The sequence below is a fragment of the Lepidochelys olivacea genome, assembly GCF_965140295.1.
Source record: "Lepidochelys olivacea isolate rLepOli2 genome assembly, chromosome: 6".
Lineage (NCBI taxonomy): Eukaryota > Metazoa > Chordata > Testudines > Cheloniidae > Lepidochelys > Lepidochelys olivacea.
In genome coordinates, this window is record NC_140416.1 from 118,230,471 (window position 1) to 118,244,767 (window position 14,297).

General features: G+C 39.3%; 1 protein-coding gene across 4 annotated transcripts in view; it reads right to left on the reverse strand.

Annotated features, from left to right (window-relative positions):
* Positions 1-14,015, reverse strand: part of ARID4A (AT-rich interaction domain 4A) — a 62,392-nt gene extending 48,377 nt beyond the window's left edge. For 2 of the 4 annotated variants that reach the window (XM_084631517.1, XM_084631514.1), the window contains exons 1-5: positions 13,846-14,015; positions 12,421-12,492; positions 10,449-10,559; positions 7,400-7,465; positions 6,028-6,118 (exon numbers count right to left, since the gene is read on the reverse strand). In XM_084631517.1, coding sequence (XP_084487643.1) covers positions 6,028-6,118; positions 7,400-7,465; positions 10,449-10,559; positions 12,421-12,426 — 274 coding nt within the window. In that variant the 5' untranslated portion in view covers positions 12,427-12,492; positions 13,846-14,015. Of the gene's footprint in view, positions 1-6,027; positions 6,119-7,399; positions 7,466-10,448; positions 10,560-12,420; positions 12,493-12,825; positions 12,959-13,845 lie in introns of those variants that run through there. The other 2 variants (XM_084631516.1, XM_084631515.1) reach the window with 2 other exon arrangements.
* Positions 14,016-14,297: the final 282 nt, after the last annotated feature.

Here is a 14,297-nt window from a genome sequence, read left to right on the forward strand (position 1 = left end):
CATGTTAGAAGGCAGACAGCCAACCAACCATGGCATTTGGCATGGAAACACTTAGCTGACCATCGGTATATTAGTAGTTTTAATCTTGCTGTGGGTGGAACTAACCATGCCATTAACTGTTTACAAACTTGGTTCAGGTAGTAGTGGAGGACAAGTCAGTCTCCCCTGTTAGTATGGGTCTTTCACACAGCATTAAAAGAAAAAAATATTTTAAAGATAGGTAAATGTGAATGTAAATCAGAGAGTTAGCAGGGCCTGTTCAGCACCTGAGACTATTTGGAACTCTTTTTGAGAATGACTAGATTTCAAGTTGACTGTGTCCCTGTAATATGGAGAAGATGTGAACTAGATAATTACTATCATGTTTTCGGTAATGTACCCTAAGTGGGATTTAAATTTTTTTTATTAAAGCTACTGTTAAAATTATATAATACACAGGTTAAGGAAAGAGTGTCTGTACATCTATACTACACGTGATCACAGCCAAGAGAGAAGTCTGCATGTGCTTGATTGGGATGCATTATGCATAGTTGGAAAGAAGAGAGAAGAATATAATCATTTTAATTAAATGGTTTCCTAACAGATTAAGACAAACTATAAAAGGAGAAAGACATGACTGCCCTTACATGAAGTGCTTCAGACAAAGCCTGAAGCCCACAGTTGCCACAACCCAACGATTTATGTTTCCTTCTACTCTGGACTGCATAAAAGGGCCTAACTGTGGAGGGCAAATCCTGCTGAAAGTTGCTATAAATGCAAATCTTTCTCACTGAAAATGGGAGGCAGAAAAATAAAGTTACTTTCCCTGCAAAAAACAAACCAACCCCACAATCCTCCCATATTAGAATAGCTAGGAAAAAGGTAAAATGTGTATTGTTGCTTTTTTGTTTTAAAATTGCAGATAAGTATCAGTTATACTTTCAAACAACTTTTTAAAAGAAATCATAGAACTGGAGGACTGGAAGGGACCTTGAAAGGTCATCTAGTCCAGTCCCCTGCACTCAAGGCAGGACTAAGTATTATCTTAACCATCCCCTGACAGATGTTTGTCTAACTTGCTTTTAAAAATCTCCAATGATGGAGATTCCACAACCTCCCTAGGCAATTTGTTCCAGTGCTTAACAACCCTGACAGTTGGAAGTTTTTCCTAACGTCCAACCTAAACTGCCCTTTTAACCCCAAAATCTAGCCCTATAGACAGTGCTAAATTTTCTTGAGGATTCTGACACCAGAAAGGTGTATACACTGACAGAGAATAAATGGGTCACAAAGAATACACTGTCGTCCTACTCCCTATTACAAAAAAGGCTACTATAACAGCAGTAGTTTAGTTGCTTGTCTAATGGCTGCAGTTATTGCTTCACACTAGAGGACTTTATCTGGTGACTCAAGCCACTTCAGTACTTTACAAAAGTATACAAGAAGTACACAAAAGTAGCACAAGGCATCCAGAATAAGGGACATGTACATTTTTTCACTTCCTGACCTGCTGAAACTCAGGTAATGTACCTGGGCACTAGGAAAGAGAGAGGAAGGAGAAGAAATCATCATTAGGAGCTTCATGAACAACTTATTCTGGATTTTAAACAGAATAGCACTGACTTCTAGCCTAAAAATATATACGTATATGTATTGTACATATACACACACAGTCCAGTGAATATTCCTTGAAAGAGAGCAGAAGGACAGATATGAACTGAGCAAGCATAAGAGCAAACCCTGAAGATAAGCGAATACCACAAGACAGAGTGAGTACAAAGCATTTCACTGAGGTCTCTGAACAAGAAATAAATTGTCTTTCATCCTAAAACACTGCTTTTAACTTGTTACTATTTCAAATTTACAGAAACAAGTTTCCTTTTACAGAAAGTTTTTCTTAAATAATTTTTTACTGTTCAGGGCTAGATCCAAAATTCATCATAATCATCTTAATGTTGCCTTTGGCAGCTGTTGCAAAACACCTACAGAACCATATAGTGTATTTTTTATTATTATTGTTTCAGAGGCCTATTTCAATATTTAATATTGGAGAACACTGTGGATGAAACACACCATAAAAAATAAGCCTTGGTTCTAAAATGACTTGGATGAAAACAGATTTGATATGCTGAAGACTGTTTAAATCTATATAATTATCTCCTAGTGATAATACACAGCATATACTGAGAATATAAATTCTCTTCAAAAACAGAGCAACACCCCACAAAATTTGTAATTATTTAAAATGAGCTTTTTAAAAATTAAGATTAGCTGCTTGTTTTCCAAGGTACTGGAACTGCTGCCACTTGATTATGATGTGACTGAGGATAAAAGATTGGTGTGTGCAAAAGAGGTGTTTTCTAGAGCCTGTTAAACTCTTACTCCAGATCTCTTCTGTTTCTTTCTGTATCTATACTTTTTGTTAAGCATCCCAATTCCAAAAGCATTTCCAAGCCCCAGTTTAAAATTCCAGCATCACTGTATCTCTGCTGTGCCACCATTACTAGATCATGATTTTTGATACAGAGGTGTCTCCATGGAAGAAACAATGAAAATAAAACTCCATTTGATCATTTTTAAACAGCTTGTTAATCAATTTAGAGCAGAGCAGTACCATTCTAATAGCTAAGAAAATTATTTCTAAAAACAAAGTGCTTTATCTTTATTGTTGCTATATTGAGACCCTAATCAGAAATGGTGGCAACAAAGTAGCCTAGTATAGAGACTAAGGCTGGAACACAGTGAGCACTTTCAGAATGGACTGGCTCACTTTAGGATACTGGGAAAGTAATTTAGGCCCAAATTATTTCAACTGTCCATTAATTTTGTGTGCGTGTCCATCTGAACATGGGTTCAGACTTTCAAACGTGCTGAGAACTAGCGACCCTTAAAGACAGGCACTGGGTGTCTCAAAACATACACCTGAAAAATGACACACCAAGTTAGCGGATACTTTTGACAATTTTTGCCTTACTCTATGTGCCTTATTATCTGTCCTGTTCTTTTAAAAGGTGTTAATATTTATCTACCTTTGTAAGTGTTTTCAGATCACTGGAAAAATGATGCCATGTAAGTGGAAAATAAATCAGAACTGGAAAAGCACAGACAATTTCAACACCAGCTTCCCACACTGCCCTACCACTGAAACTTGACCTGGATCTGGTAGGGACTCCACAAGTGAAAGAGCTGTTCAGTCCCCAAGTCCATGCAGTTTTTGGTCTCTCTGTTTAAACAGCCAACAAGGGTGCTAAATATTATAGCTTAATACCATTCACTAGGAAATTGAGTCCAACTCAGTGCACAGAAGTTACTGTACAGACATCATCTTTAGATCACTACTAACCCACGGTAAATTGGAACTGGTAACCTAGAGATGAAAGGTTGTATATCATTGCTATTTCCCTCAGCTACAAAGTTCCCCTATGTTTAAATGTAAACTCATTCCTTTATTAGAAATCTATACTTCACAACTTATGCACTTTGGTCAATTTTACCTCTGGTTTGCAAACTGACAAATGCATACCCTGCCAGTTATATATTATAGTTTACTTGCAAAAGTGGACTTAGAAGGTAAGAGGCAGAAGGGTCAAGTTTTCCAACTTAGATTCTTCTGGGGCAAAGAGGAAATAAATAGTTACAACCCAAAATGCAGTTTTTATTAAAAATCAATCTGAAAATCAGAGTTTAGAAAAGAAATATCAACTTAGTACGTGTAACACTTTTAGTGCAACAGAGTATTTCCTTCTTCCTTCAATATTGGAAAGAAAATCTCTAAGCCAACAAAAATCCAAGTTAAAGTCAATAGTGTCCTTTGCCTGCTATGTTGCATCAGAGTATTGAACTAAACTGATGAATACTCCTCCAATTCCCACAACCAAACGCCTAAATTATCACTCCTTCCCCCACAACACACACACACACACACCTGGAATTATACCAGTTTATACTACATTCCTGAAGCAGAAAATAAATAGCAGTGTAGATGGTCAACTTAAAACTAGCTAACTGGCTCAGATCCATAGGCTCACAATTATATTACCATAAAGTACTAAATCATGAACATCTAAAGCCCTATCCTGCTCCCACTAAAGTCAACATGAAAACTCCTGTATATTTCAATGAAAACCAAATCGGGCTGCTAAACCATTGCTTCTTCGTCTCCAAAGAAAACGAGTACATTAATAATTAAGATAATAGACACCTGAATGCTAGTCTGTAGAACTCTACTTTAAAATTCTTCAGTATTCTCTTAAAAGCATTTCAATAATTTCAAAAGGTACCAGACAAGGAAATGGGACCAGTGAATTTAAACATTCAAAAATTAATTTCTAAAGCAACGCATAGGAGAAACATGTATAATTTCCATTAAGTAAAGAGGTGCACCCACCCACACAACTCTGGAAATACAACCCTCACTATCCCCAGTTTTTCTGCGGGAGGGAGGAACACGATAAGGGCTGGTATTTGCAAGGGTGTCTGATTTGAGTGAATATTATATTATTTGATTGGCATCTCTAGTTAGTTATTTTCTGATTTCAGAGAAGCTGATGGTTTTTTATGTCATACTTTTAATGCTGTGTCAGACACCTAGACACCAGACTATGCATTTTTATTAATAATCCAAAATAAATAAACTTATCTCTACAATGAACCTATTTATGGCTTGACGTCAAGTTTCATTGAATTTTCATTGTATGTGACTAGTCATGATTTTACGGGACTTATTTCCAAGGGCCATCTCAGTTATCTTTCCCTAAAATGAAAGCAAAACCTTCTTCTACTTGTTCTTTTAAGATTTAGTTCCTTTAAAGGAAACACTATCTAAATGAAATCTAATCATTTCAAACAAAGGAGTATAATTATGGTTTCAAGGTACTACACTCTTCTCTAGTCTCTTAAAAATGTTTTCTTCTCTGTGTAAAACAGTGTGTAAAACACCCACAACCCACCACATAAACAGAGGGAAATGACTGAGTATGCAGGGGAACAACTGAAATTCTCTCTATAGAAAGTCTTAAAATCACATGTAAACAAACCAGAAATATACAAAAACAATGAGGAGTCCTTGTGGCACCTTAGAGACTAACAAATTTATTTGGGCATAAGCTTTTGTGGCCTAAAACCTACTTCATCTAATGAAGTGGGTTTTAGCCCACGAAAGCTTATGCCCGAATAAATCTGTTAGTCTCTAAGGTACCACAAGGACTTCTCGTTGTTTTTGCTGATACAGACTAACACGGCTACCACTCTGAAACCCGTCATCATGCAAGGCACTAGAAATATACAGAATGTTTTTTCCACTCATCTTCATAGTAATTTATAACAGTAGGTAACAAAATTTTCAGACAGCAGTGGGATTTAAGTATGTCTTTTCAAAATAGCATTTAAGCAATACGAACTTCCAAGAAGTGAAATTGAATCAATATGCATCTATTTGACCAACTGAAACTTGATCATACAAGTAAGGTATCAAAATCCATAGGCTTTTCTATGGTGCTCATAACTATACTATTTGAGCAGTATTTGAGTTTATCCTTACAACACCTGTGAAGAGCTCTGTGTAAGTCTGAAAACTTCTCTCACCAACAGAAGTAGGTCCCATAAAAGATATTATCTCACCCACTGTGTCTCTCAAACACCTCTATAAAGCATGCAGTGATTATTTTCTTAGTTGTAAAATGGAAATGAAACAGAGGCCACACCAAAAGTATAACAGAGCCAGATCTTAAGTCCTGTCCGGTGCCTTGAATACAAAACCAGTTTAAACGAATGGAAAAAATATATAGTACCAACATTAAAAACCATAAGTTACATAAAAAGAAAAGGAGTACTTGTGGCACCTTAGAGACTAACCAATTTATTAGAGCATAAGCTTTCATGAGCTACAGCTCACTTCCTCAGATGCATATAAGTGAGCTGTAGCTCACGAAAGCTTATGCTCTAATAAATTGGTTAGTCTCTAAGGTGCCACAAGTACTCCTTTTCTTTTTGCGAATACAGACTAACACGGCTGTTACTCTGAAACCCATAAGTTACATAGTTACTCACCTACAGTATACCAGCTGGCATCTGTCAATTTGTTGATAACAGCTTCTTGAAAGGATCCATCAGGCATCTTGGTTTCAACCATTGCACCAACCTGTGAGATAAAATACTTAAAAATTATTATATTATATACACTTATAGTCCCAGATTCATACAGTGGAGGTAAAACATACCAATTCTTTCAGAAAGATTTGGGGGTGGGGGTTTGGCAGGAAAGAGACTCATTTAAGTTTCACTATCCTTGTGAAATGCATGCATTGGTTACATAGCCTCCAAAGTGAAAAATCATTAACCAAATCACATTTTATTCTGACTTGGTTTTCGTTAGCAGTGGGCAGTGAAATAAGCATACTAGGATCCCTACTGTGACCTTTGTATTATAACAACAAGAGGTAAGGTTATAAGTTTTTTTTATTTTAAATGTTAATAAATATCATGGCAGAGGTGCAGGAAAACAAGGATACTTCATGGAAGTTGCGGGGGGAGAATGGGGGCCTTGGACAGTGAGCCGAGCCCACCCCACACTCACTCCGCAGCAATGGGTCCTATCCAATGGGGCTGGGCTCAGCTCCCCACATTGAGTGTTACAAGCTGACCCATATGGTCACAGTATTAATCAAATGTGGCCCTCTGTCTCTACAGAGGGGTAGACACACTAAACCTGAGTGGTGCTGTGACCACCTGGGCCAACTTGCAACATTCAAAGGGGAAAGGTGCAGCTTCTGCAGTTGTCATAGATTTTATTCAAATTTAAGATCTAAGCCACTAATCCAACACTTTAACAGTATAAGTAGTGGTATATGTGTCTATAGCTTGTTATTACATACACTTACTCTTTGAACTCAAACATCAAGTAGATATGCTTCACTGTCAACTGGACAATACACCAGGGTTTCTGAACTTGGTCTAGATTTTGACAACAGCATTTGCCAGTGCATTTGAGGTAGCAGAAGAGGCGGTAAGGACAAGGGAAAGGCAAAAACCCCAAGGAAATAAATAAATATTAGTCACCTGTTCTAACAGTTCCTGAGCTAACCTGAATATATATCTTGTTTACACCTGTCTAATGTCTGTAGTTTGCTTGACATAGTTGACCTTCCCCAATTTATGTGCAACATATTTACAAAAATAGTGTTGCCTACAATAACATTTCCATACAAAACTAACTATGTCAAAGGCATAGGGATAAACATCTTTTAAAAACTAAAATATTAGCTAATAAGGATAATTACTCATTGAGGGCCTGCTCCAAAGCCCGTGGAGGTTTTTCCATTGAATTCAACCAACTATGGATTAGATGGTCAATGTCTAAACTGTCTAAATGTAAAATAATTATAATTTAATTGTACATTTGAAAAACATGCTGCATACATACTCTTAAAGGTCCTTTTACTTGGTCATCTTGCACTAACTGAGCTGAGTTATCCTGTTTCAGGATCACCTGAAAAATATTTTATAAACAGATATATACGTTTCACTTTCATACTACCAAAAAGCATGCACAACATTCCTTATGACGACATCTAAAAAGTTAGAAAATACAACCCTTATCTATCAAAATTGCTAACATTATTTAGTACAAACAATACGACATTGTTTGAATTTACAAGGAGCCCAGGTGCCATCTGAATTACCAAGTAAATACCATGCATTCAATAACTACTAACTGATTCATCAAGTTGGGTAAGAGGATCTCTCACCTAAATCGAATCTCAGATATACCACGAAAAAAATGTACAATTTTTTATACAATTATGAGGTTCGACAATAATACAATCCTGGCTTTACCTGCAGTGGGCCACTAGGCTAGAGGCTTAAGAGTTATACTTCTCTCACATCTGTAGCATTCACTATTAAAAAAGCCCCCATATTTCCAGGGGAGAGAATTTCCTGCAGAATCCACACTTTACTGCAGAAAGAAAAGGAGTACTTGTGGCACCTTAGAGACTAACCAATTTATTTGAGCATGAGCTTTCGTGAGCTACAGCTCACTTCATCGGATGCATACTGTGGAAACTGCAGCAGACTTTATATATACACAGAGAATATGAAACAATACCTCCTCCCACCCCACTGTCCTGCTGGTAATAGCTTATCTAAAGTGATCATCAGGTGGGCCATTTCCAGCACAAATCCAGGTTCTCTCACCCTCCACCCCCCCACACAAATTCACTTTACTGCAGAGTTATGATTCAGAACCTAAGGGCTTGTATACATGGTAACAGGAATCAAAATAACTAAAATCAGTTAAAATTCACAACTTTAGGTATTTTGGTATAAGTCAGTATGTGGACATTCTTTAGAGTGCCCACACACAGACTTGCACACTAAAGTTGTGAATTTAAACCAATTAAGTTTTTTTAATTCCAGTTACTGTGTACACAAGCCCTAAGTTTTCCTTCCACAAAAATTATGCTTTCAGCTCTCATGGTTGTGAGGACAACCTTGAAAATATGTAGAATCCTGTGTGGATACAAAATTTGTATCTGCATCCAACCTGCAAAAATGATCCCTGCATATAAAGCAGATATCCGCAGATTTCCAAGGTTCTAGATACAAAATTTGCACCCATTTTCGATCTGCAAAAATGGTCCATGGATTTGCAGAGCTCTAAAAATTGGATTGATGTTTGCCACTTCCTGCAGAGAGACTGCAAACAAGATCTTAAAGAGATGTAAACTGGGTCATTCATTTCCACAGGCTGTTAACTTTGAAACTTAAAGATGAATGTAAGATGTCAACATTGTTAATTATTTTACCGCTGATCATTTTAACAGAAACATCTAGCTAATGTATTTTTCCTACAATTCCAAAATGCTTCCCACATCTTTGCAGTGGCCAAGAGTCATGATCTTTGCATCTACCAAAATGTCCAAGTTCCTCCCAAAATACTTATACAATGTAGTTATTCTTTGTCAATATAAAAACCAATGGCACACTAAAACATGAACACGAGGACATAAAATAAACTACAGTTAATATTAAAAGTGACACAGGAGCTACTGTACACATTGTATTATTCATTTTCTTATTTAAGGTGTAGCAGGCAGACCCATGTGCTTGTGAAAAGCCCTACTGAACTCAATGGACTTGGCATAGGCACAAGGTGTGGCCACGCGCACCTAACTGCAAGATCAGGCTTAACTAACTCAAAATGTCAAATTTTAAAATTTAAATGAGATAGTAGCAGGATTTCCAGTCTGTCACAGCAACGTTAGAGATCCCAGGAACCATACAGTGGAGTACACAGGGCCCTAACTATGATCCAGGGGGAAAAAACTCACATCTCAAAATAATCTAAATAGTCTGTGGACCAGTGCAGATCAAAAAAGTGGAATCCATTGCTTTCCACAACAATGCCCTCATTCAAACAGATTTTAAGAAGTGCCACCAAAATTCCATAATTTGCTTATTGGTGACAAGAGAAGAAGAGATTTGTTTTGAAATTCAGGGAAGGTACTTTGACATAAAGTGATGAGGTCCTCTAAGCACCCAGACAGATAGGACAACAAAAGTACAAAAGCACATCGAAACTATTTGATCTAAGATGTGTACAAAAAAAGAACTGATTTCATCTAATTTTTTTGTCACTGTACTAGCTTATGTACATTGTCCTGAATGCTAGGCTAGAAGGTAGAAAATAGGAACAAAGTGCAAAGTAAATTTTTGGATCTACTCTGCATGCTGTGTAAACATGTATGTTTGGACAGTTTCATTGTTGATCTCCATCTTTTATAAAAGAGAGTGTTAAAAAAAAAAAAAAAAAAAAAGAAAGAAAGAAAGCAATTTAAAGGGAATGCCAAAACAAAAAAATGTTTCCTCCTGTATCAATGTACACTAAGTTTTAGCACAATCCTTGCCTTGGAAAGACATTGCACAGAAATTTCATACAGGTAGAGCTTGTTGCTTCGAAACCATTTAAAAACATTTGTTTACATTTAACAGACATCTCATGGACAATTCTGAAAAACCGTTCAATGGAACTAATTTTTATCTCCTCTTTGTTTCCTAGCTATAAAAAACTGAGGATGTCTGTAGGATATAGAATCTTTGCTTCTGGTTCTTGTTGCTCACCTAAAGCCATAATCCTCTATTTATGGCATCAACATTGATTACTGTGGAACTGATGTAGTCACAAACAGAAGGTTATAACTGCAAATGAGAAATAAAGTAGCAAGAGCAGATAAACTTATTTTAAGGACTATTTTTATGCTAGTACCCTTGGGAAAAAACATTTAGATGTGACAAACATAATTGCATCAATATAGAATTACTTTAAAAAAAAAAAATCTTCCCAAGAAATGTTTACAGCTTGGTATAACCATACACTAATTTTAAGGGGTATGATTTTCCTTGACAACCCTTTTAATATATTTTCTAATAAAAAAAACAAGGAAAGCAATAGCACTAATGTCAAACACTACCTTGACTTTCACCAGCCGTTTCACTGTCTTAATCTTTGCCTCACAAAAGGCACCACGGTACTTGGCACTGACATCAGTTCCCACTGTCAGGTAGGCAGGCTCATCTGCTGCCTAACAAAGGAGAGTAAATTAGAACATGATTTAGTCTTATATTTTACGAAAGTGTATTCTGTTCAAATAAAATAAATAATAATAACAATAATAATTACTGTCTTTACAGTTGCATCATCATATATTCAAATATACACCCAAACTTTTAGTCCTACTGATCATTTCTTAATCAGATCATAAATGATGATTTATGTTGCTTTCAATATTGCAGACAGCCTAATTTTTCTTTACACTAAGATCTGACGTACGCTAAAATCTAGAACGTCAACTCTTTCCTAATAGTGGCCATTGATTTTGCTCCAATTAAATCCGTAGAGCATGTCAAGTGTTTGTTTTTTCCCCCCAGATATACACATTTTTACCAAGGTGCTGTGCATAACATTTTAACCATATTTAAAGTTTCATTGCACAGAAATTGTTTCTAAGCAAAACATACAACTTCAATCAAACAGACAGTGTAAGAAAAATGAGTGGTACAGATTTTTCCCATGTAATTATTTTCATGTCCCCATTTTGCAAGAATGTACTAATAGACATTTAAGTGCAGAAATACAATTTAAAATAGCAATTAAAAAAAAAAAAAACTTAAGTAACTGATGAAAAATGAGTAAGAATGAACCAGTGGTTATGGTTTGTAGCACAACTTTGCAGCATACACAAATCATTATGATCCAAAGAAATATATCAGCTTTGCCAGTAAATTTCAGCATATTGCGCTGGCTAAAAAGCTTACATCACACTGAGTTTATAGATACATTTTTTGCTCCAGGAATCTTGACGGCCCCCCCCCCCCAATTTTATCAGTCTCAGATGGTCTCAGAAATACCAGTTCAATAATCTCAAAGAGAACTGAAGCATATGCTTACAAACAGAGGTAGAAAGATAAATTCAAGAATGAAGATAATTTCAATAAATTGCTATGAACAAAACAATATGAAAGTGATATTTCATTCTGAATGGAGCTGCATCTCAGACAATTGCAATTTCAAAATTTATACAATAACCATAACCTTTATGTACTTAAAAATATCCTAGATTTCTGTTGTTTCAATGAAGAAAAAAAAAAAGTGTTCTATGGTGTTCTCAACAGCAGATTTTCTGAAGGAAAAACAGCAAAAGAGCTACAGAAAAGTTTGTTGTAACCTTTCAAACAAGTATATTAAATGTTATTTTTCTCACTTGAAAGGTCTTTGTTAAGATTTATTTTTCCTCAAAAATGTATGCAAGTTTACCACATTCAAGAACATTTGTGTGTACCTGGGAATTATTATTTTACATTTTATTTTCTTTATTTGACTTTTACAATGATCAATAAAGTTATGCAAAGTTACTATATTAAAAAAACAAGCTACAGTAAAATAGGAAATCAATACATGCAATGAAATATTTTGTGTTGATAACGAACATAAATAATGAACTATTTTTTGCTTGTCTCTGCATCTAAGAAGTGTTTCCCTCCATGTTACTTATCCTGCAATTGTTAAGCCTTTGCTCTGGAAAAACTGAAACTGCTAAGGAAGGACAAAAGCTGTGGTTTTGCAAACTCACAAAAGCTACAGCCAACACAGGAAGCATTTAAAGATAGTACTCCAAATGACAACAAGTCAAAGGCATCCTATGTTTCCAAAGTGTTGTTACTGCATAGGTGAGGGATTGGGATGAGCTGCCCTTCAGTGAGGGAGAAGGGATGGGATTTCATTCCATTCAACATGTGCCGATTTCCACAGCCAACTTTATTCTGCTGTTGTTCAACGAAGATACACTGATTAAAAGTGAAACCAATAAGGTGACTGGTGCAGGGAGAAGAGAAAGAGCATAAATGCTTCCCCTACTCCTCTTCTCAGGACCTGGACAAACTTACCTTCATCTTTGAAGGTTATTTGAGGGATTCCAGCTCAAAGATTTCTCTTGAACCCAGTTACACAGAAAAAAGCTAGAAAACAAGAGAAGGAAGATGATCAGACACACATCTGCATGCATGTGGATTGATTTTAAAAGAAAACATCTTGATCTTGGGAGAACATAATTCAGCTACTAGCATATGGCAGATTATTAAACACACCCCTCCACACTGTTTACACACATCCCTCCACCCTCCAAGCACACCCACCCCTTACATCCCTAAAGCATTCCCTCCACAGGAAGCCTCCGAGCCCCACTTGCTGCCCTGCGTGTGCAGCTGGAGGGGACAGCGAGAAGTGCTGAAAAGGGGTCCTTGCTGGGGACAAATGGGCCCTTGAAGATCTGAGCAAGAAGCCGCTACTACCTCCTTTTCCTTCCCGCTTTGGCTGCCTCCTGCTCTTCCTCAGCCCCTCCGTGTGTCAGGTCGCCATTGCTCCCTCTGCCTTTGCACCATTTCAAGCAAGAAGACGCTCCACACACACAGCGCAGGCAAAAATAATACTACTACTACTAATAAGCTGCTGGCAGCCCAGCTGCTGGGACAAGGGCAGCTCCTGCGCACGAGAGACCAGGCCCCCAGCCGCCCCCTTCCCCTCTCAACTTTCTCAAGCACAAGAAGAGAGCTTAGGAAGGACCCTCCCCTCCCCTCTCCTCTCCCCCAGGAGGCTTTAGACTGGGACGCAGAGAGGAGTTAGACCAAGGGTTCCCCACACCCCCTGCCTCCCCAACTAACCTCCAGCCCCCCAACGCCTCCCCACCTCAAATACCTTCCAGCCCCTCAACGCCTCCCCACACCCCCCCTCCTCAAATACCCTTCAGCCCCCCTCCCCCCCCAACACACACAACCCAAACCCCACCGCTGCCAGGGGGTGGCCCTCAGCAGCAGCCCGCTCCCCAGCGGGGGGGAGGAGGAGGGGGACACTCGCCCACCCAGAGGGTGGGAAGCGAGGTCCCCGTGCCCCCTGAAGCTGAGCAGGGAAGAGCTGATTGGAGACGCGGGAGGGGGGCGGGCAAGGGAAACCTGCCGACTGCCCCCACCCCCGAGAGGGCTGACGGGGGCGTTCCCCTACCCGGGGCCGGGAGATAAGGCGCCCCCGTCCTCCCTGCCGCGAAGGGGGGCCCTCAATCAGAGAAGGGAAGGGGGGAAGCGCCGGTCACCGCGCTGGGATGGGGGGGTGGAGTTCGGCGGGCGAAAGGAGTCCGGATCCCCCGCTGACTGGAGCCGAACCGGGGGGGGGGGTGTCCTGCCTCCTCCGTGACCGGGTGCGGGAGCCCCGGATCCCCCGATCGAGGGGTTTCGGGGACCCCGATCCCCCTTCCCCCGGGACGGCAGCGGAGTTGCGGCTGCTGAGCCGCTCACTGCCCTCCTGCTCCGTCCCCCTACCTTTAAACTCAGAGCCAAGTAGGGATCTGCTGCGAGCCCGGCCCAGCTCCCAGCCCCGCTCGCGGCAGGCGCCTCAGAGACAGCGGCGGCGGCGGAGGTAGCGGTGGCTCGGCTCGGCTCCGCTCCACCCCCTTCCAGCCCGGACTCGTACCGAATCACCAGCGATCAGCCAAATAACAAGCTGTTGAGCAGTATCTGCCCTGCTCGAACTCCCATTGGCCCTTCGTGACGCCCAGGGGGCTCTACCCAGCCCGGATTGGGCGCCGCGGACAGCCCCCTCCCATTGGTCACAGGATACCAGTGAGACTAGATTGGTCAACAGACGACGCAGGTAAAACAACGGGGACTTTTGATTGGTGAATCGGTGGAACTCGAGTCGATTGGACATTTCTGAAGTGAAGTAATCGTTCACCTCACGCTGATTGGTATGAACTCGATCCGGATGTAGCTTC